The sequence below is a fragment of the Setaria italica genome, chromosome II (assembly GCF_000263155.2).
Source record: "Setaria italica strain Yugu1 chromosome II, Setaria_italica_v2.0, whole genome shotgun sequence".
NCBI lineage: Eukaryota > Viridiplantae > Streptophyta > Magnoliopsida > Poales > Poaceae > Setaria > Setaria italica.
This window is the reverse complement of record NC_028451.1, coordinates 1,560,408-1,583,651: the sequence shown is the minus strand read 5'-3', so window position 1 is coordinate 1,583,651 and position 23,244 is coordinate 1,560,408. Positions and strand designations below refer to the sequence as shown.

Here is a 23,244-nt window from a genome sequence, read left to right as displayed (position 1 = left end):
GAATTATGCCTGTGGTTGTAAATTATGCATGTGATTGTTTATTACAAATGCCTGTGATATGTGTATTGTGAATTGAGAGGGGTCCGTTATACGTGGCAAAATGTCAAAAAAGGGGGGGTTCTGGCCACTTTGCCGAGTGTTTTGGCTTTAACACTCGGCAAAGGGGCACTCCCAGGTCGAGCGGCGGCTTGTTTGCCGAGTGTCATGGACACGGCACTCGGCAAAAGGCCCATGTTTGCCGAGTGTCAGGGACACGGCACTCGGCAAACCTGCCGGTGTCCGCCCACGGCATAAGTATTTCGCCGAGTACATCTTTCGCCGAGTGTTTTTGGCCGTCGGCAAATTGTTTGCCGAGTGCTCGCGTTTTGACACTCGGCAAACTAGGCTTTGCCGACAGGAAATTTGCCGTGTGCTCTTTGCCGGCAAAGCCTTTGCCGAGTGTTTTTGGGCTTTCGCCGAGTGCCTGTGGCACTCGGCAAAGCTTCTGGTTCCCGTAGTGCAACCGTAAGCATAGCATGCTTATCGGAGATGATATCTACTTGTAATAGTCCCAAGGGACACAATTCTCAAGTACAACTTGGGGAGGAATTGCTTATCCATCATCAACCCTCCAGTGGAGCACGATACCCATGGAGGCATTGCCCTCATGCAAATGGAGGATGACTTGCTGGGTATTGCCGGTGTTCTATGTTCAAAGCTCTGCCTGTGGTCTAGGAATGCTGAGGTAGTTTCAGGATGGGTACAATTTAGGGTCATTGAACTTGAGCCGACACTGATCCCCTTTAGGCGTAGTTCTAGCATAAAAGTGGCTAGTTCTGCAGAAGGCTTCGGTATCATATTTGTGACCACAGATGTTGGTGTCTTCACATTAGAGCTCAAGTCAGGTCAGGTGAGTAAGGTAGCAAAGCCTTCTTTGGTACGCTATACCGTCTTCCCCTTCATGAGCTTCTATACACCAGGTATTGTGCTGGTGTTTTAGTTAGATGTATTCCTGCACTTTACAGCTTCACATTTGCTTAGTTCTGATTTGTAGATCGATATCTATATATGTAAACAATAGTTACATATTGAAAATATCCATGGAAATGTTGGTTGATGACTTGATGTTAGAGCAGTCTGAATAGATGTTACATTATTGGAATACCACACTTGTTGTTGTTATGTTCGAATTATTAAACAGTTTCTTGGAAATCGGCAGGATGTCCTGTACTAGCAAGTAGTGGACCTTATTTCACAAACCAGAAGTTGTTGATCGCTCATTTTGATATCTCCTATGGCTTATTCTGAACCTCTCACCCTTTGGAATTGAACTCAATAATCATAAGCTAATGAGGGCCTTTTGCTTTGTACATTTTTTAGTCTCCTTTTGAATACTAGACAACTGGAAATGTCCACTATTTCTTCTTAAAAATCAGAGCTATGAAACCAATTTTGACTTGTATGGTAGCAGCATATTGCCATCGCCAGCGGAGGCACACTAATCATTGTTGAGCAAGCTGAAGTATATTAGCACCAGAGTTTCAGGATGAGTCTGCTGCTGTAGGCATATGGCAGGGCTGATGCTTTCAAATGTCTAATCTTCTATGGGTAGCTTAATATATGGAAGTGACCATGGCCAGTTATGGGACCTTATGTTGTTCTTCTCTAGTTGGTAATGATCATGTCTGTGAAGACTGTTTCAGGTTTACTGTAGTCAATCTTGTTTCAGGTCTACTGCCAGTCTTTACTTTTGTTAGTGGTATGAGGTGATTGTCAACTCCACAGAACTGATGATACATTGTTGTTCTTTTAACTGAAGTATGAATCTGAGTGCTTCGGTTCTAGTTTCACTTCTGGAATGACCGAATGAGTATAGCAGTTTCAGCATTTTCAGGAATACATTTGGAATGCATGTCATCCAATCGCATACTGTTTTAAGCCGACTGTAGGAGCAATGTCGCCCCATTTTCTACCTGTGGAATTTCAGAATGCATCTGCAACTGTTGCTTGCTTTCATCTGAAAGGGAGCTAACCATTACAGCTTGTCCAAGAATTAGCTTCTGTAATGGACCTGTTGCAACTGACGAAAAAGAGCAGATAGACAAAGGGACCTGTTGATGTGCTGCTGATCATGCCTTGTGATCAGCAGCAAGAGAGGTGGTGAATCCCTCATGACATTTTGACATGCTTTATCAGGTTGGATATGACATACGCTGTACTCTAGTGCTGAAACATATAATCGAATTTGATTCTGCTGCCTAACTGAAACAAACTGCAAGCATCAGTTCTGCAATATGCTAACATGAAGAGGAAAGCTCAATTTAATAGAATCAAGGGATTACTGATGGAATTGAGCCCTTTGTCATTAGTGGCAGCTTGACAGTAGCATGCCGAAAACAGGTTGGCGCCGGCTTGAGATGACGTAAGTACAGCACGTTTGTAATCTGTAATCTGTGATGGCTAAATCTCATCAGTGGCAAAATGTGTTGTACTCCTAGACTCCTAGCCGGCTTTGATCGTGCGCGGAATATCCTATGATCACACTTGTACTCATCGGAGTCTGGTGCCTGGACTGCCTCCGCTTATCTAATCAATGTCTATTACGGTAACAAGTCTCTTGACCGTGTAATTGAAGTTATAGGAGGTAACACGGTGAGAGGGGATTAATTTCAACCCATTAATTTTAACAGTTAGTCTCGCGGTAGCAAGACCTCCCATGTGCCACTATTAGCTCAATGACGTCATCATGCTTCCGTGAGATTCGGATAAGATCCGACCGAAGCATCGGCTCTCAATGGTAGCACGCTGACGTCAGATGCCTGACGGTTAGTAATGCGAGGGGCAGGGGTAAAGATTTATCGAACCTAGCATATAAGGTAATAAAAGCATGCAAAGTCTATCAGCCGATACAATCTAATAACTGTGAACATTTAAACAAAGCAAGGGAGTCGATGAAGACAATCTAACCAGATCTAAACCGTTCGATAACTTGAGTAACATCAAAAACAAGCCGAATATTGGCCAGGGGTGCATATTTATACCCTGGACTAGTGACTACTGGTTGAGCTGTACCAAAACTTGTCTAACAATAAATATCTAAACAAAAGAAAATATTAACATATACATAAACTCTAATTTCCCGTAGAGTTCTTGGTAATGAAACTTCCTTTTCCTTGAATCTGTCTCGGCCAAGGCAATTGAAAATATTTACTTCCAATAGGCCAAGTACCATCACGTGGCCGTATCTGAGCTTCTTGTACTCCAATTATTTCCTTTGAGTTTCCGTGCACCACTTTTGTTGCCATGTCCTCCTTACGTGCACTTTTTATATTTTGATTACCTCTTTTCTATTTGGCCAATCCCATCAAGCTGATGTCTTTTCTTACTCTGGATTTTAATTACCCAAAATACGGTGTCAACAATTACGGAATTACCCACCCGTACCCTCGCGGCCTTGCCTCGTCCCGTGCCGCTCCATCGCCCACGAGCGCGCCATGGCGCCGCAGCGGCCGCGCCAGCCGTCGGAGCTGATGCCCGAGCTCGTCGAGGAGATCCTCATCCGCCTCCCGCCGGACGACCCCGCGACCCTCGTACGCGCCTCCGTGGTCTGTAAGCGCTGGCGCCGCATCCTCACCGACCCCACCTTCCGCCGCCGCTACAGCGTCTTCCACCGCGCGCCGACCCTTATCGGCTTCCTATATGACTGCCACACCTTCGGCGGCGGTGAAGGCGCCACGCCCCGCTTCGTCTCCACCCTAACGCCCTCCCCGTTCCCCCACCGTGCGCTCGTCGATTACGACGGCTGCCGCATCCTCGACTGCCGTCATGGCCGCATCCTCTTCAACACCTCCGGCGAGAGCGTGAACCTTGTCGTCTGGGACCCCGCCACCGGCAGACGGCAGCGGCTGCCGGAGCCACGGGTCCCCTGCTGGCACTACACCGCGGCGGTGCTCTGCGCTGCCACCGTGCACGGCTGTGACCACGTCTGTTGCCACGGTGGCCCGTTCCTCGTGGTCCTAGCCGGCTTTGATCGTGCGCGGAATATACTGCGATCACACTTGTACTCATCGGAGGCTGGTGCCTGGACTGCGTCAGCTGATCTACCTTACTGTAATATCACCTCCCGAAAGCCTAGCGCGCTTATCGGAGGTGATCTCTACTTTGTACTTGTCCCCCGTGACATGATTCTGAGGTACAACATGAGCAAGAATTGCCTATCCATCATCCGCTCTCCGGCGGAACACGAGGTCCATGGGGGCGCTGCCCTTGTGCCCATGGAGGATGGCTCGCTGGGCTTCGCACAGGCCTTATATATTCAAAGCTCTACCTGTGGTCGAGGAATGTCGATCCAGAGGTAGGTGGAGGATGGGTACGATGCTGGGCCGTTGAGCTTCGGACACTAATTCCCTTTGCATCCACCATAGAAGTGGTTGGTGCTGCAGAGCGTTTCGGTACCATCTTTGTGGCCACAGATGTTGGTGTCTTCACGATAGAGCTGAAGTCAGGCCGGAAGAGGAAGGTGGCTGAGCCTGGGGAATACTCTGCCATTTTCTCGTTCATGAGCTGCTTCTACGCTCCAGGTACTGTGCTAGCGCTTTCCTTTGAGTAATCCTGCACTGCACGGATTCTATGCATTTGCTTACTTCTGGATGTGTAGATGATATCTATAATGGAAAGTGAATAATATTAACATATTGAAAATATCCATGACAATATTGGCCGGTCTGTTGGTGTCGGTGCTAGACTGAAAACTGAATATATGAAATTATTCGGAAGGCTTCACCTGTTTAACTTGTGTGCATGTTACTCTCAGATTGTGCTACCAGCGAGTTGCCATCTTCAGCGGAGGCACACTAATCACTGTTGAGCAAGGAAAAGTATAGTAGCAGATGTGCATCAAGCTGAATTTGCTGCTGTTGGCATCTGGCGGGGCTAATGCTTCGAAATGTTTAGTATTCTGCTGGGTCGTAGTTTAATTTATGAGTGTTTAAGCCATCATGGCCAGTTAGGGACCTTATGTTCTTTCTCATTGTTTAAAACTTTATTTCAGGTTTACAGCCAATCTTTACATTTCTTGTGTTCTATTAATGATTGCCAACTCCATTTAGAACTGATCATACATTATGGTTCGCCTTTGGCTGTATTGTGAATCTGAGCGCTTTGCTTTAGTTTCATTCTGGAACGAGGATATAGCAGTTTCAGCATTTTCAGAAATGCATTTGGAACTGAAAGTGCTCAAATTCTGGTTCAATTTCTGTACGCAAGGTTGCTTCTCAGTTTCAAGTGGACTGTGGTAGTTTCAGCATTTTCAGAAATGCATTTGGAACTGAAAGTGCGGAAATTATGGTTCAATTTCTGCATGCAAGGGTGCTTCTTAGTTTCAAGTGGATTGTAGCAGTTTTAGCATTTTCAGAAAAGCATTTGGAACTGAAAGTGCTGAAGTTCTAGTTCAATTTCCGTACGCAAGGTTGCTTCTCATTTTCAAGTGGACCGTGGCAGTTTCAGCATTTTCAGAAATGCATTTGGAACTGAAAGTGCTGAAATTATGGTTCAATTTCTGTAGGCAAGGTTGCTTCTCAGTTTCAAGTGGATTTTAGCAGTTTCAGCATTTTCAGAAATGCATTTGGAACTGAAAGTGCTGAAGTTCTGGTTCAATTTCATACGCAAGGTTGCTTCTCAGTTTCAACTTTCAAGTGGACTGGCAGTTTCAGCATTTTCAGAAATGCATCTGCAACTGTTGCTAGCTTTCAACTGAAAGGTGTCTAAACGTTCCAGCTTATCCCAGAATCAGTTTCTGAAAGCTAGCACTGTTGCAACACATCTGCATGACTTTATAGTAACTTGTTGATCTGGTAATATTACTCTTTTACCTTGTTTCAGGCTGAGCTGAATTTCAAAAGTAGCATCCCAGAAACAGTGGCAGTGTAGTAGACCTTTAGGTTTGGACTCAGGCTCACCACCAACGCCTATGGGTATCTCTAGGGAAGCTCGACAAAAATGCAGCTAGAAACTTGCGATCTCTGTTGCATTTGCAGCTCCTTGGTCACAGAGCAGGGAGTAACGGATCGAAATACATTCCTATATGTCAAAGCTTGAACGATTTGCATTACAAAAGTTGGTTTTGCTTTGGTGCTTATGAATCACGTAGATATAAATGATTTTTTTTCGAAACGAACCAGGCAGGAGAGCTCCCAAACTAGCAACAACGACAGAGCCACAAAAAAAGAGAGATCCCAAATTGGGAACAACAACAAAGCCACAAAAGTAGCTCTCAGTGGATAGTGCCAACTCAACTCAAAACAAAAAAGAACTCGATGGCCGGTCGGATTGAGACATCAACACAAGCCACTCTAACGCTAACGGTTGGATTGAGACATAAATGAATAAACTTCATGCAAAATTCTTTGGTTTCCAGAGAGGCGGAGAAAGGCAGACTTTAGTTACCGAGGGCAATGGATGCTCTAGTGGTGGTGGAACATGAGTCCAGCCTCCTGAGCGGCAGCTTGATAGCAGCATGCAAAAACAAATGATCGATTGTGCCCAGCAGCCACAGCCCTTCGCCGGTGAGTGAGCACGGGGACGCGCCGAGACGCCACAATGACGCTGGCCCAGCTAGCTGCGGCACCGCAAGGCAGCGCAGCCACGACAACAGCCGTTCTCGCCGCGTCGGAAGCATGCCCGGCGCAACATGGGCTGCCTCAATTCCAATTGTGCTCAGAAAGACTAGCATTTTTCAATTCCAAGAGTGTGCTCAGAAAGCTGAAACTACTACTGCTTCTTGCTCACGAGTTAACACAGGAACATAAACACATCGACTTTCTTTCAGAACAGAAAACAAACCATTCCGATCGCCTGTGTGTCAAACAGAACTGAAAATATAGCTGCACCAAGCAGAAGATAAAAAATGGAAGACAGTTTTAAATCACGATCACGATGAATCCATAAACAAACCATATTATCCATTGATGAACCACAATTCAAGAAACAAACAGTTTGCATTCAGTTGCTAGTGGATGGCACCACACACAAACCGAACAACTCACGACAGCAAGAAACTTAAACATAGTTTTTTGATTCATAATTCACATAGAATTTGATTCGAAGAAACCTAGCGAACCAAGATAAATGATACTGTTCTTCACTGAAGCTCTCTCGAGAGGTACCAAAGTACTGGAAACTAGAAAGCATCAGCTCTGCAGGATGATGGATTTGCTGAAATGTTGAATAGGGAACAAAACGCTGGAAGGCATCGGCACCGCACGGTGATGAATTTGCATTCCATTTGCCTAGTTAGTCCTCATTCGCCGCAGGTGGTGGTGGCGGTGGCGGGCCTGGTGGCGGTGGCGGCACAAATGCAAAATCTGAAAATAAACCGAGCATAAATGTTATAAGTGTCATAGATCAGCACTCATATTTGCAAGAGCTTGGCAAGCAATGTACTAAATTACGAAGGTTTACATCCTAGGTTTTGGGTTATGATATTCAGATTGGTCACAACGAAGCAAAAAAAAAAAAAGATCAACAGCCTCTTGAGTGTATGCAATTTACCGCAAACAGAAAAACTAATTATGAACTGGTAACTAAATACTCACGTATCAGAATTAACCAAGCATGGTGAAGCAAGACAAATTTTACCAGGAATGCAGAAAGCAGTGAAGAGAAAGCCAGAGTAGGACATGTCCTTGTTGCAGATCTTCCTTGTCTTGTATGACTTGAGCTCAATGGTGTATACTTCATCTTCTGTTGTCACGACAATGCAATTGATGGCATGCACAAAACCAGTCAGATATGGTGACGCACGGCGAATCGGGGGGAGCAGCAACTCCAGAGGAATGACCCTGCGCTTCTCCCATTGGGGGTTTCCATCAGGGCCTGCCTGCATCGACCACATATGGAGCCTGTGAGCCTCCACGTAGGCGAACCCCAGCCTGCCGTCCGCCTCCGGCATGACGACGACGCCATCACAGCAAGTCTCCACGCCCGGCGGCGGGTCGATCGCCGTCAGGCTCGGCTCCTCCGGATCGAACTCATACTTCAGGATCTCATTGCCGAAGTCGCCGATGAAGTAGAGTGCGTTCTCCATGAGCGCGGCAGGCACGACGTCGACGGTGATGCAGGTGGTGGTGAAGTGATCCGGCGCGATGTAGTCGAGGTCGATGGAGGTCAGCCCGCTCCACTCGCCGCTCTCCGATGAGTAGAGGCAGGCGTGAATCTGCCCTTCAGCGCTGGCGCCCACTAAGGCCACGAGGAAGGGCCCGGTGTGGCAGGCGAGGTGGTCGCAGTCGTCGTCGGCGGCGGCGCAGAGCACCGCGCCGTTGCAGACGAGGGAGATGTCTTCGGGAGCCTCCGGGAGGGTGTACTGGTCGCCGGTGATGGGGTTCCAGACGTCGATGTCCCCACAGTCGAGGTTCTCGAGGAGGACGCGGCCATGGCGGCAGTCGAGCACCTGGCAGTCGCGGTAGCCGGCGGCGGCCGGGCAGAACGACGTGGTGGGGATCAGGATCGCGTCGGTGCGGAAGATGCCGAGGACGGGGGGCTTCTTGTGGAACGCACGGTAGCTGGCGGGGAAGGAGGGCTCGGCGACGGCGCGGCGCCAGGTCTTGTTGACGGCGGAGGCGCGGACGAGGAGTGCGGGGTCGTCGGGCGGGAGGCGGAGGACGATCTCGCCGACGGTGTCTTCCACAAGCTGCTGTGGGGAGCGGGGTTCCTCGCGCCTGGGTTCGCGACTTCGCCGGCGGCGGCGAGCCTCGGGCTGCGACATCGCGGCGCCCGCGAGGTGCGCGACGGGGAGGAGCTAGCGGAGGGGTGGACCCTATGGGCCCACCGTGGGCCTTACTTGGGTTGGACCAGCTTTGACGGTGCAGACTACTGGAGGACCCGGACGAGACGCCGAGGTGAGACTCTGCATGTGGGGCCGGGCAAGGATGCCATGGTGGCACAAATCATTGGCATGGACATATATACTCAGATTTTGACATAATACAGCATTGGCATCATCAACATGTAAATCCACATAAGATGAAACCAACATCATTTTCATCACATAAATAGCGTCCAAAGCATGCAAACTTATACAAGCGCAATCTCAAGATTCATGAGGAGGGGTTGGGAGGAGGTGTTTATGATTTTCTTACCACAAAAGGAGCAGCAGGAAGTTAGATAACAGCTGACAGGACAGAGGGGGAAGGGGTGGATCTGCAATCCTGCACAAGGGAATTGATTTTAACCATTAGAATCTCGGGAAAATAAAAGTAAAGAAGTATAAATCGAATTCTAGAGGAAAAAAGCTTGCCTTTTTTTCCCTTTAAACAGCCAAACAACTCATATCCGGTTCGAGAGCCATCGAAGAGTTCGCCTTTTTTTTTTTACCTTCAAACAACCAAACAATAAACCAACATCATTTTCATCACATTAAATAGCATCTGAGCACACAACACATTTACATGTGCAATCTCAATATTCATGGAGAGAGATTGGGAGAAGGTGTTTATGAATTTCTTACCACAAAAGGAGCAGCAGGATGCTAGAAAACGGAGGATGGGACAGAGGGGAAAGTGGTGGATCTGCAATCTTGCATAAGGTAGAATTGATTTTAACCATGGGGATCTCAGGAAAATAAAAGGAAAGAAGTATAAATCGAATTCAGACAAAAGAAGATTGCCTTTTTTTTAACTTTAAACAACCAAACAACTTAGATCCGGTCGGAGAGCCATTGAGATAAAAAAAAACTGACAAGAAAGAAGTCTAAATTGAATCCAGTGCAAAGAGCTTGCCTTTTTTTACCTTCAAACAACCAAACAATTCAGATTCAGTCGTAGAACCATCGGGATCTCAGAAAACTGATAAGAGAGAAGTCTAAATTGAAATATAGTGCAAAGAGCTTGCCTTTTTTAACCTTCAAACAACCGAACAACTCAGATCCAATTAGGAAACCATTGGGATCTTGAGGAAATGATAAGAAAGAAGCATAAATTGAAATCCAAAGCAAAACTCTTGCCTTTATTTACATTCAAACAACCAAACAACTCAGATCCAGTCGGAGCTGCACATTTAAGGTGTGAAAAGTGAGGATCCCGTGCCTTTAGGCGCTCTAGGGTTAAGTGATGGGAAATCGAAGAGGAAGGGAGAAATCACTTGCCTGCACACACCGACTCCTTGAGATCTAGGGTTAAGTGATGGAGAAATCGAAGATGAAGGGAGAATTCACTTGCCTGCGCGCACAGACTCCTCGAGAAATCTCCGCTGCAAAATAAAGAACACGGGAGAGAGAAGAGGGGTTAGTGCCTTAGGGATTCAACGAGGAGATAATCAGAGAGGAAGAAGAGATAAGAGGAGTGTGGAAAAATTCACCTACCTCAGGGAGAGAATGGAGAGTGAGAGAGTGGGAGCGGCGGCGGTGGGGATATATAGGTGGAAAGTTCCCACATCTCAGTCGGGAGCCAGGCTTAGGAAGCCTTATGCACGATGCGGACTAGGCCCAAATGTTATTCGAGGCAATCGATCAAGCCAAGCTTGCATCGCAAGGGTCTGACTGGGCCGAATCTAGAAACCGATCACACCCTTAGCGACGCTGCTTAAGAGCGTGTTCTCCATTTACATTTTCTCATAAAAACATAGCCTTTTTTGGCTCATGAGTCATTTTTCAAACAATATTTAGTGCAACCACTAGCAATAGAATATGTGTTATTATTTGTTCTTGAAATTTAGAGAATGTTTCCCTAGTATCAAATCACTGATAAGTGATGACTAATTTGGTCCTGGTTGTATTCACCACGGTCATGGATTTTGAAGCATCTAGGCCCTTTCACACCGTTGGTAAGGGTGTGTTCTGGTGATAAATGACAAATGTATGTTTGCGACTAACTAAGTTGTTTTGAATGATATCTTGTCTTGGTTGAGTCATCTTAAATTAAATGGAATGAGACCCCTCATATTGAATTGACAAGCAAGCAAAAGGACATAAGGACCTTTCCAGAGACAAGTGTCATTAGGAGATGAAGGACACTTTGGAGTGGTACATGTTTTCTAGTTTCTAGCTCTTCGATCGTACTATTAAGAGGGGCTTTTGAGTTATTAGTAGCTATCACATGAGTCTAACCACGAAAAAGATGTACACTTGATAAATTCTAGCATTTGGTAGCTCAAACATACCCTGATAACACTTGACAACAAAGAGATAGGCTAGGTTCTCAAAAGAGTTTGCATTGAATAAGTCCCAATAAAAATTTAAGCACTGGAATATCCGACGCCCCAATTTTAACATGTGTTGGAGCAATATAGTTGAAGTGATGTTGGAAATCCTTAACCACCGGAACATCTGATGCCTTGATTCTTGAATAGCCAAAGCAACAAACAGAGGCTACAATCCAAACCTAGGGCATCGGAACATCCGACGCCTCTCTTCAATTAGTGTCAGAGCTAGCAATCAACGGATATATGACCAGATACGGTGTAACAGTCCCTAAGGAAAACTCTTAACTCTTAAGCACTGTATTATCCGATGCCCTCATCTAGTCAACGTTGGAGCAATCATCGAACATATGTGCAAAGATGGTGCAACAGATCCTGGGAGAAAACTCTTGAGCACCGGAACATCCAACGCCCCATTAGAGCAAAGCGTTAGAGCAACTTTACTCTTGGTGTTTGATGGCACCTAGACAATCTTGGTGATTGAAGAAGTTCTTGATGAGCTCTTGGAGATTGTGAGAGCCCAAGGAATGAGTACTTGTACACGGTGTGAAGCTCGCCATTCCGAAGATGGAGAGAGGGGGTTATCTTAAAATTTACAAGAGTCTTTATGACTTAAGGGACCAAAGCCCTTAGTAGGTGCTCCAATGTGGTTTAGGGTGGGTGGGGCAGGGGGTAAATCCTTGATACCGTGAAAAAATGGTGCCTTTGTGTCCACGCTTTTACATTTCTTGCATTTATTTTTGTGTATTTTCTTTGAGCTATTTCCTTTGTTGCATATTCTTTCCTAGATTTCCTTGTTGTTAGTTTGAATCTTGCATGGGATGACGATGGTCATATTACTGCGCTCTCCTTGTTAGATTGATCTTGCCAGTATGCTTAGAAGTAAGCTTTTTCAAACTTGTAGATTGGGCAGCACTAGAATTCTAGGCTAAGACTTGTTTTCATTGTTCTATAAATTAAAAAAAGTCCCAATTCAACCGCTCTCGGACCATCGTTCCCTTCATATTTGAGAATCTTTTTAATGTTTTATGCTTATGCTAGGTTGAGCTGCTGTTCATTCCTGTTTGATACAACCAATCTAACCTTTTTCTCATCCTAGAAAAACTAGGCATAATGCATCAGTTTCAGCTTGACTTTCCTAAACTATGGGCCCCTTGGGACAATCTATGAGCAAGCTCAGCAAGGTTGCTCAAGCGGTGTTTTGTCTTCTCTTTTAGCAGAACTTAAATATGTTGGAGCATCGGCTATAGTTTGCTAACTCCGGAGGTTGCTGTTTTGTGGAGGTCCTTGTGGATTTCGACAGAACTCGTCTAGCACACCCAACACATTCAGGCCATGCCACATTGCCACGCATCTGGCAAGGAGTTGAGCCAATGCTGCTTGTCAGACACAAGCATCTCAAGCCGCCCTCGGTTTACGTCGCTGCATCCTGCCATCAAACTGCTGGCGAGGGTGGCCACAAGCCCACACTCGTGTTCGAAGATGGCTTCTTCGTATTTCCAACTGTATGACCATTGACCAAAAAAGTCTGAGGCTAAACGTGTCTACAACTTGACAACTCTCTAGCTTGAAGGTCAACACATTTTCAAGAAAGGGGAACGACATATACTCAACATAATAGGGTTCCATGCAGGCGAATCGAACATTAACTAAACAGTAGCTTGACTCCATTCTTGACTCAACTTTCAACAATATATGACAGGGATGGAATCGACAAGACAACCATAATAGTCTGCACCATTCTCTACTTAAAACCGCTCAACAGGAAATTAAAGGGACACCTGAAGCATTTTCAGAATAATACTACATTGAGCTTACAACTCAGCATGCCAGAAAAATATCATAATGCATTATAAAGAAAACCTGAAGCAAGGTAACAGGATAATACTAGATCAAGACCTTTGTAGCATTCCAATTTCCACCTATGCATGGTCATTAACAAGTAAAGTTTCTGCTTCACAGTCCAACTTCACAGTGCCGATTCATTCATCAGCTGGTACAGGCAAATTCATGGTTGCACATTGGCCAGGCCAGGATTGGATTTGAAGATTTTGTCACAATACCACGGGGGAACTAGATGGTGGTAATGCCGGACAAGTTGGAAGAGCTTTTAGGCTGCAGATGCATTATTCTTGATTCAACATACAGACTTACAAAGAATGGGGCAACGCAAATCCCACAAGTCAACAAAATGAATCTTCAAACAGTATGCAGTCCTATTGACAACCCCCAACCTAGTGCATAGAAAGCAGACTGAAATATTTTTTTTCTCAAGCACGCAGCAGACCTGCATAGTGTGTACCATTATATTAAGAAGGAAAAGCAGACTGAAATATGAGACTTTTTTGTTCACAAGTGTAGCCCTGAAAAGGCTGAAACGACAATTCTCCTTCCATATACAGAACTAAACCAAAGCATCTGCATTTTATTTTCAGTAGAAAGAACCCCAATATATTTTCAGTTCTGCTCAGACTTGTTAACCATCAATATAACACAAACCAAAGTATTATTTATTAACTGTAAACATGAAACTTAGTATTTATAGTCATGATCATAAACAGGTAGATAGGCCAGACATATAAGGGTCCATAACTGACAACTGTGGCTTACAATTCCTTAATTTAAGCTAACCAACACAATACAGAGAATTTCAAATCATCAACCCATGAAAGATGCAAAACATCAGCAGACTCAACCTGATGGATTTCTAATGCATCAGATTCTACCATAACTTGGGTTCAGCAGTAATTAATTTGTCTCCTCTAGCAACGGCAATTTGGTGCGAGCACAATCTGAAAAGTACCAAGCATACATGTTAAAGCTTTTTCATAGCTCACTATAGATGGATTTATAAGACGAAACAAGTTGAGATGCCTGTTGTTTAAAATTTACAAGAGTGAAAAAAAGTAGAGATCAAAATATTGAACCAGCAAATTGCGATGGACAAAAAAAACTAACTACTTCCTGCACATATTGCCAATAACTAATAAGAATTATCCTTGACAAGTTTAACATGACCGAAGCTAGATAAGATGTGATGTTGCATCATTAGATATGCAGCTCTCAAAAGACAAAGGTACCATTCATTTCCAGAACTAATATCGATATACAAGAATGACACAATAGTCTCAAGAAAAATAATGTGTCTCTGCTGGCATTGGCACTTTCCTCCTAGTACAATACAAAGAGTAACAGGCATAAAAAGTTAGTGTTCCATAGATCTATACATATACAAATTTTTAAGATGGAACAGTAGGGAACGTTCACACCTAGTGCTAATGCAACAAGCTAAAAGGCCACTAAAATTAGATAATGCTAATCAGTGCAATTCCAAAGATTCACAAGGATATATATGATGTGACACTCTGACATTGCAATTCCAAAGATTCACAAGGCTAGCACATATATCATTTATTCCATTAAGATAAATATCGACAAATGAGCATCACAACAGCATAGAGAGGCTGCCAGGGCAGGATTAAAAACAACCAAAGATCTGGAACCATACCTGGAGTGCCGAAGGTCATGAAGGGTACGACGAAGTAGTACCTAGGCTCACTTACCTTCTTCACCTTCCCTGACTTGAGCTCCACAGTGAAGGTGCCCACCTCCGTGGTCACGAAGATGACACCGACACCTTCAGCGAAACCAATCACATAAGCTCGCTTACAAGGGCTGTCAATGGGTAATAGTGCCTGCAGGTCAACCACCCTACATTGTACCCATCCTGCAATTCCATCTTCATTAACCTTCCTCGACCACAGATGAAGGCAGGAGGCACTTATGCTGGCAAGCCCAAGCGAACCATCCTCAGTAGGCATGGGGACAATGCCCCCGTCATCTGACTCGTCGGGTAGGCCAATCACAGATAAGCAATGGTTGCCCAAGTCGTACTTCAAAATTGCATCATCGTCCCCAATTATTACTTGGTAAATTTCATCACTGATAAGGGTGCCACAATATGCAGTAAAAAAGTCATTGTAGCCTATGTGAGCAGACACCATGGTGACCCAGGCACCAGACTCTGATGAGTACACGCATGCATGCACGATGGGCTGGCTCTCATCGTTGCCCAAATATACAACGAGGAAGGGACCACCGTGACAGTCGCGGTGGTCACATCCGGCTGCGGCGCAGAGCACTGAAGCAGAGTAGAACGAAGTTGCCCGGTCACCGGTGATGCTGGGCATGTGCAGCTCCTCCTGGTCACCGGTGATCGGATCCCAAACAACGAAGTTGCCCCCAGCTTTCTCCTTTTGGAGGAGAACGCGGCCGTGGCGGCAGTCGACGGCGGCCCAACTCCGGCGGTCGAACGCCGCCTTGGGGAAGGGGGAGGCTGGAGTGGTGGGGACGAAGCGGCGCTCGGGTGCCGCGCCGTACAACTCGTTGAAGAAGCCGAGCAGCGGAGGGGTTGGGTGGAAGCGGCGGTACCGGCGGAGGAAGGCGGGGTCGGAGACTATTCGTCGCCACGGCTTGCAGACGAGGGAGGCGCGGACGAGGGCCGCGGGCTCGTCCGGCGGGAGGCGGAGGAGGATCTCTTCGACGGCGTCCTCCATCAGCTCCGGCGGCGCAGGTGCCCGCGCTCGCGGCTTCGCCATGGTGCGCTCGTGCTCGGGGAGGCCGACGAGGGTTTGGGACTTTGGGTGCTTGGTTGGGCCGGGCCAGGCGGTCATAGCGATTGAAGTAGAATTAGGGACCCGGCCCACCTGCTAGTTACTCAGATTGAAAGCTGCTAAACCTCCTGGTGTAAAACCTCCCGCTTCCGTCAATCTGTCATGGCCCTCGCGCTGCGCCTCCGGCGGGCCCTCGCCGCCGCCGCCTCCACCTCCTCCCCCCTCCTATGCCCGGCCGAACCCGCCTCCGGCTCCCGGCTCCTCCGGCCGCTGGCGCCCTTCATCCCGCGGCCCTGGATGCTCCCGCGGTTGGGGTTCCGGTCGACGGCGGCGCGGCGAAGTGGCTGCGAGGGCTTGGCAGATGACGGAGAGATCACCCTCTATCCTGACGGGTGCGGACGCGACTACAAGCACTGGCTGATCACCATGAGGTTCCCGGACCCCAAACCTTCCCGCGAGGAGATGATCGAGACCTACCTCCAGACCCTTGCCATGGTCATCGGAAGGTATCCCAACGATTTTTCGAGCCATTTATTATGTGAATTAACGGTTGTACTTTTCCTCTGAGGATTAGTAATCAGTACTCCCTCTGTTCTTAAATATATGACACCGTTGACTTTTTTCATTTGTTTGACTGTTCGTCTTTTCTACAAATTAATTGTTTTTGCAAATAGATAAACCTACAAGTTAAATCTAAAGTACAATTGAAAATAGACATAATGATACATGTTTTACTTTAGTTAACTAACTCGTTCAATAGATATTGGTGGTCAAAGTTAGAGTAAAAATTCAATGGCATCATATATTTAAGGCTAAGGACGGAGGGAGTACTAGTTAAAACATAGAAATTGTAGCATATTATCTATGGTTTATTTCTCCTTGTCATATAAAATTTACCCAACAGGAAACTGTAACATCCATTGTCACATCATGTTTCCGGGATCATACACCATCTATCTATGGCTTCTGTTTCTGCAGCATTTTGATGTTCATATTATTCTGTGTTACTCTAGCTGGAATATATTTTTTCTAGTTATGAATTTTGGTGAATTGTCCCAGAAGATCGTGTTGTATTCTACATACTTGATAAATTAGTTCTTACCTCGTCAATTTGTTGTTCTTCAGATGCCTGAGGCCATTATTCTATATATTTGATGATAACTCTTAATATGGTCAAGTCGTTGACTTATTGATCTTAATTAGGCTCTGCTTGTATCTGAGATCAACAATTTAAATTCAAGCAACCGCATGCTTCGGGTGCTTATTTCTAATATCAACAATTTAAATTCAAGCAACCACAATATATAATTTGCCTCATGTTTTGAGCCCTGAGCTTCCTTCTGTTATGAGGAGGCTAAGAGGAGGATGTATGCTTTTAGTACAACAACTTATACTGGTTTTCAGGCTGTAATGACTCAGGAAATGTCAGAAGAATTCTATGGTGAGTGAACAACATAACTGAAATTATGTTTGTCCTGTAACGCTTAAACGTTATACTAGTTCTTAGTTCTTACCTGCCCTCTTTTTTTTTTGTATTTTTGGTCAGGGTTGCCTAGAGTGGTTTTGGTTTTGCCTGATGGGTATGTATATCCAGATAGAAAGCAATATGGAGGTCTGTTCCTATCTTTCCTGAATTTGCAATTTATTAACTTTAAAAAATCTTGATTTTTCCCCCTTTGGATGCTGTGAGTGAATAAGCAATCAACTCATTTCTTTGAGTTGCTAACTGGGCTTTAATTAAATTGTTTCCTTCATCTATTACATAACACTTCATAGAAATTCATATTGTATGTATCGATTGATTTCACCATCAGGAGACAAATATGACAATGGTGTCATCACTCCTTTCCGACCACATTATGATTGGGGCAAATCATCAAGGCCTGACTGGACTAGGAAGCATCCAGAACAGCCCTCCTCTGAAATGAAGTTACCAGAACAGCCCTCGTGTGCAAGGGAGTTAGCTGAACAGCCTTCTAGTACATGTGTGATATTAAACAATGATGATCCAATGATTAAATGCGTCACTGAAGCTTTTAAAAATATCACAGATACTATCAAGCAGCTAGCTCCACCTTCTGCTCTGACAATTCCCCCAAACCTTTGGAATGTGATGAAGGAAATTCCCAACTTTAATAGGGATGATCTTGCACACTATTATGCTTATCTTTGTGAGAATCCAGCACTTGCTAATGCCTTTCTAGGTCTTGCACTCACTGATCAGATGGTGTGGGTAGCCAGGTACATCAAGAAACATATTTCTGATTGATGCACCTCATCCCTACAACATGACGCTCGTTTGTGCATGCTTTTGCTCCATACTTGCATGATTTTAGATGAACCTTTGACAAACTGAATTGTAGTAATTTATATATGATATGCTGAACGCCTGTAATGTTTATGCTCCCACCATATATGCACCTTTTGGGACAAATTAGATATTTGGTTGATGCACATCGAATATTAAGCTGAGATGGATGCATGTATGAATGCGGTGATTATCTTTGATCTTGTATTGTATGCATGAGATGCATTTTTCTTTTGATGAGAAGGATTCTTGCAACACGTGCCATACCTCCATTTTTTTGTATGCAATTGGTTAAAATATCACCCCATTACTCCATGTCTCAAACCAAAAAAGGTGCTATTGCTAGTCCACTCCATTCAATCAACCAAACAATTAAAATTTAGACAATACGATCCTAGACGATATCAAACGATAGGGTCACTCAAAGCTATCAAGCTGCAACTAACAACAACAATATTAATTCACACATGAGCATTGCCTCAGTAGTAGTTTGATTAGCAAAGAATTTTTTTATGATATTGATTTGGAATTTATTTGCCTTTCTTGTATCTATTTTTGCTAAGAGGAGACAATCTATATATGTTCTCTTTGGTGAACTTATATTATTTGTTTCAAAAACTAGACAATTAATTCATGGCAGGTGACAGTTTGCTTGGCCGATTCAATTGGCATTCTGTGAATTTGTGTAGCCCTTTTCCAACAATCACAGTGCGGGCATTGTCCCTGTAATACTGTAAGCATGCCTCAGGCTAATGCCCTGTAATACTGTAAGCATGCCTCAGGCTTTTGCAACCTAAACGCATCAGTAACCCTGCTTCTGCAATATGCAATTGTGTAATTGTGTAAGCATTCCTCAGGGTTTTGGGAACTAAACGCATCAGTAACTCTTCCTTTACAACATGCTCACTGCAAAAGTGCAGGAGGATGCTGCCCTTCTCGTGCATCTTAAAACCAACCCAAGTAAGCTTAACTGCAAACCTGAAACAGAGTCATCAGTCATGATCACAGCCAGCCAACTAGACAGTAGGGGGGGGGGGGGGGGGGGGGGGGCGGGGAGGAAACGTATAACAGGCAAGTGGCCATGTAGCCTTACACTTCCTTAAATTTAACTGCCAAACAGATTACCGAACATTTCAAACCATCAACCCTGCAAGATACAAACAGCTGCAAACTGACTCTCAAAGTACCAAGGAACCGCTGTAGTTCGGATCAGCAGCTATTGATGTGAGGAATGGCAATTTGATGCCAGTTCAATACAAGTTCGAAAGGTATCGTACATACAAGTTCAATGTTTTTCACAGTTCAATATATACAGTTTTGTAGGATAAAGCAGCAGTGACTATTGATCCACACCTAATATCTACAAAGAGAGAAAAATAATGAAGATAGAGAGAAGCCCTAAACTACTTCATGATAGAATACAGAATTGATACACATGTTCCCCTGTAATGGCTTCATGACAAATAATGCAAACATACTTCAGATAAAAAAAGAACCACAATACACATTCAGCTCCGAGTGGACTCACCAATCATCAATGTAAAACCAGCCATAGTAAGATTAGCTCAAAACCTCAAACATAGTCTTCACAATCATGCTCTTAAACAACTAGCCATGAAGAACATAAAAACTGGTGACGTGGCTTACACTACTATTAATACTGCAACAACTCTTTTAGTTCCAAGCAAGTTGGGGTAGGCCTTGACCATGGTGGCTGACCCTATAAGAAATTAATCTAACAAACAGAATACTAATAAACATTTCAAAGCATCAACCCTCCAAATGCCAACAGTGACTGATTCAGCTTCCTGGATTTTTAAGCTGGCCAGGTATCTCAGTAGTGATTAATTTGTCTGCTGGCGATGGCAATTTGTTGCAAGCACAACCTGGAAAGTATCAAGCGTCAAGTTAGAGTTGCTTCATACCACACTGTATACTGTTTCAAATTATAAGAGTACAACAATAACATGTAAATGAAAAAAAATTGGATCATCAACTTGCAATTAAAAAATAATCAACTATTTCATAGGCACATTTTGCTAATATATCAAGAACTATGCTTAGCAAGTCGAGCGTGACCAAACAACTAGATTAGATGTGACATTGCATTTCCACATATTTAATTTTTAAAAGAAAAGGTATCATTTATTCCCAGAACTACATGCACATATCGGAACAACTGAATTTTCACAAAGAAATGAAAATTAAACCAAAGTACTCAGCTTCATTTTTCAGGGAAAACAACCACGTACAGTATAGCTTCTGCTCAAAGTGGAACTGTTAACCATCAACAAAACACTATCCAATGTAAGATTAACTAAAATTGAAATGTAGTCATCAATCTTGATCATAATATTAAAGGCACCATGATGGTTCACAGAACCATTAATTAAATTGTCAAGAGAGTAGTAATAAACATTGCAAAGCAACCGCCCTGCAAGATGCAAACTGCAGCAGATTCAGCTTGGTGGATTTGCAAATTGGCCAGGTACTACCATACCTCATCTCAGCACTGATTAATTTCTCTCCTGCATGTGTGGTGGCAATTTTCTGCTCCCACAATCTGCAAAGCACCAAGCAATAGCATACAAGTTAAAATTAATTTGTAACTAACCCAAACAGTATTTAAATATGAAACAATGCAGGCTACCTATTGTGTAGTATTTACAAGAAGGATAAATAATGTGCAAGCCAAAATGCCATAAAATTAGCTAATGAATTGTTGGGTAAAATAATGTGCAAGCCAAAGGCTCACAAGGTTGAGGTTTTGGCATGTGAGCTTCACAGCAGCCATAGGAGATATCAACATAATAGATCAGAACCCTCTGCTTTGTGAAGAGAGGAAAAAAAACAACTTCTAGGGCATATCATACCTATCTCAATAAAATAGCTTTTAAAAGTTCAGACAGAACCGAAACCAGGTGCAATGTAGGTTGTGTATTCTGTTTTCTGGCCAACATCATCATCAATATTCAGTTTTATATATAGATAAATATTATTTGCATTCCATTGAAAATATACAGATCTGAACTAAGGAAACTTCAGAAATTTTAGTGCGGGATTACATTAGGCAATGTGCTAGCACTGTACCTGGAGTGTAGAAGCTCATGAACGGGATGATAGTACCAATAACCCTGGACTCGCCTACCTTCCTCTTCCGACCTGACTTGAGCTCCATCATGAAAACACCAACATCTGTCCACAAAAAGATGACACCAAGACCCTCAGCAAAACCAATCACCCTAGGTTGGCTGCGGGGGTTGTTAATGGGGAACAATTTCTCAAGATCGATGACCCTGCATTGTACCCATCCGGCACTTCCCTTAGGATCCAACTTCCTTGACCACAGGTGAAGGCTTGAACACTTGATGCCGGCGAGGCGGCGAGCCCAAGCGAACCATCCTCCATTGGCATGAGGACAACACCGCATTGGTACACGTCTGGTGTGAAAATAATAGATAAGCAATTCTTGACCAAATCAAATTTCAGAATCCTTTCACCCCAGGTGAGGGCGAAATAGATGCCATCTCGGACAACAGCACCACTCCTTTTGTTGTTGACATTGCCACTGACGCCCAAGTCAACAGAGGTGGGTGTGCCCCACGCACGAGTCTCTGATGAGTACACGCACGCCCGTGCGAGCCTGTCAGTGGCAGGAGCACTTACAACGGGGCAAGAACCCACGGAGACCACTAGGAAGGGGCCTCCGTGGCAATCGAGGTGGTTGCAGCTGCCCACGGCGCAGAGAACCGCATAGGAGTAGTTGAAGCACAGCCGCATTCTGGGCATGGGCAGCCTCTGCCGAAGGCGCGTGACGGGATCCCAGACAACGAGGTTCATGCCGATGGACCCGTGGCCGACGAGGACCCGCCCATGGCAAGAGCTGAGCACTTCCCATCCCGTGGAATATTCGAACGCCAGCTGCGGCAAGGGGGGTGCTGATGTGGTGGGGACGAACCAGGGTGCGTGGACGCGGTCGGCGGCGGCGAGCTGATTTTGGAAGAAGCCAAGCATCGGAGGCGTCCGGTGGAACTCGCGGTACCGGCGGACGAAGGCGGGGTCCACGAGGAGGCGGCGCCAGAGCTTGCAGACTAGGGAGGCGCGGACGAGGTGCGCGGGCTCCTCCGGGGCGATGCGGAGGAGGATCTCCTCGGTGGCGCCGTCGATGAGCTCCGGCAGCCGGCGCGGCGGCGCCATGCCGGGCGAGGGTTTGGCTGGGGATTTGGATTGGGGAAGAACAAGGGAGGACGGGGGAGCGACAGCGATGATGAGAGGCGGCGGCTGCCACGTGAGGACACGCTTTTTTTTTAAAGCTACACCGTCGGCATTTTTGTTAATTTGATTTCTGGAAATTTGCAGGCAGCAAAGCATGTAGTACTCCCTGCTGACTAAACTAAATCAATTTACAACAAGATTTGGACCGTTTAGTATTACTCCATGCCCTCGATTAATCATGTCCACAAGATTGCCTTTGACGTTCCAAAATTTAGTTCGTTGTTCATGGATCAATGCACATTATTTTAGGACAAAAGATTTGGTTACAAATTAATTTTATTTTAGGAGAACGGGAGTAGGACCTTATTATATACCAGTAACTATTAATTTTATTTATGCGGATTAATATCGAACAATTAAGCATATTATGGTAGGTTGTAAACGATGTGGGTGGATTTGGAAATTTGCTTGTATTTTGCTAATTGCCTATTCGGTAATAATGTTTGTGATACAGAAAACAGAGGAAATTCGAGTGTGCAGGTCACATAGAGGACACCAAGTTAGTAATTCCATTATATTTTACCTATTGGTTCTCACAAAACACTGTCATTGCCCACAAATCGGTGGCACAGCGCAGGAGGACAGCGACTTGGTGGAAGCAACGTCTGACGAGGATGAGTCCCCCTCAACCCCACCTAACCCTAAACCCTAGCCGTCTTCGAGCCTAGCGCCACCCCACCCGAGCTCAAGCCCGTGCGTGCATCCGTCGTCACCGATATCCCGCCTCGCCGCCTCCTGGTCGACGACAAGTAACTCAGGAATGAGGGAAGGAGGTGAGGAAGTTACCCGTCCAGGCTCCGTGCACCCTCGTGCCATTTTCCGCTCGCTTCGGCTCGCCGGAGTCGCTACAGAAAGAAAAGGACCTAGGTCTAATTACTT

General features: G+C 45.1%; 3 protein-coding genes and 1 pseudogene across 3 annotated transcripts; 1 reads left to right on the top strand and 3 right to left on the bottom strand.

Annotated features, from left to right (window-relative positions):
• Positions 1–7,269: 7,269 nt before the first annotated feature.
• Positions 7,270–8,740, bottom strand: LOC105913878. The gene is made up of 2 exons (XM_022823969.1): positions 7,615–8,740; positions 7,270–7,340 (listed from the first exon to the last, which is right to left on the bottom strand). Exons 1-2 carry the CDS (start codon positions 8,738–8,740, stop codon positions 7,270–7,272), a joined length of 1,197 nt encoding a protein of 398 aa, XP_022679704.1.
• A 5,191-nt stretch (positions 8,741–13,931) lies between these two features.
• LOC111256257 lies at positions 13,932–15,842 on the bottom strand. Its single transcript, XM_022823968.1, has 2 exons — positions 14,733–15,842; positions 13,932–13,961 (listed from the first exon to the last, which is right to left on the bottom strand). Exons 1-2 carry the CDS (start codon positions 15,840–15,842, stop codon positions 13,932–13,934), a joined length of 1,140 nt encoding a protein of 379 aa, XP_022679703.1.
• Positions 15,843–15,944: 102 nt separating this feature from the next.
• Positions 15,945–19,293, top strand: LOC111256255 (annotated as a pseudogene).
• A 1,313-nt stretch (positions 19,294–20,606) lies between these two features.
• LOC111256254 lies at positions 20,607–22,287 on the bottom strand. Its single transcript, XM_022823966.1, has 3 exons — positions 21,435–22,287; positions 21,181–21,285; positions 20,607–20,653 (listed from the first exon to the last, which is right to left on the bottom strand). Exons 1-3 carry the CDS (start codon positions 22,285–22,287, stop codon positions 20,607–20,609), a joined length of 1,005 nt encoding a protein of 334 aa, XP_022679701.1.
• Between the last annotated feature and the right edge of the window lie 957 nt (positions 22,288–23,244).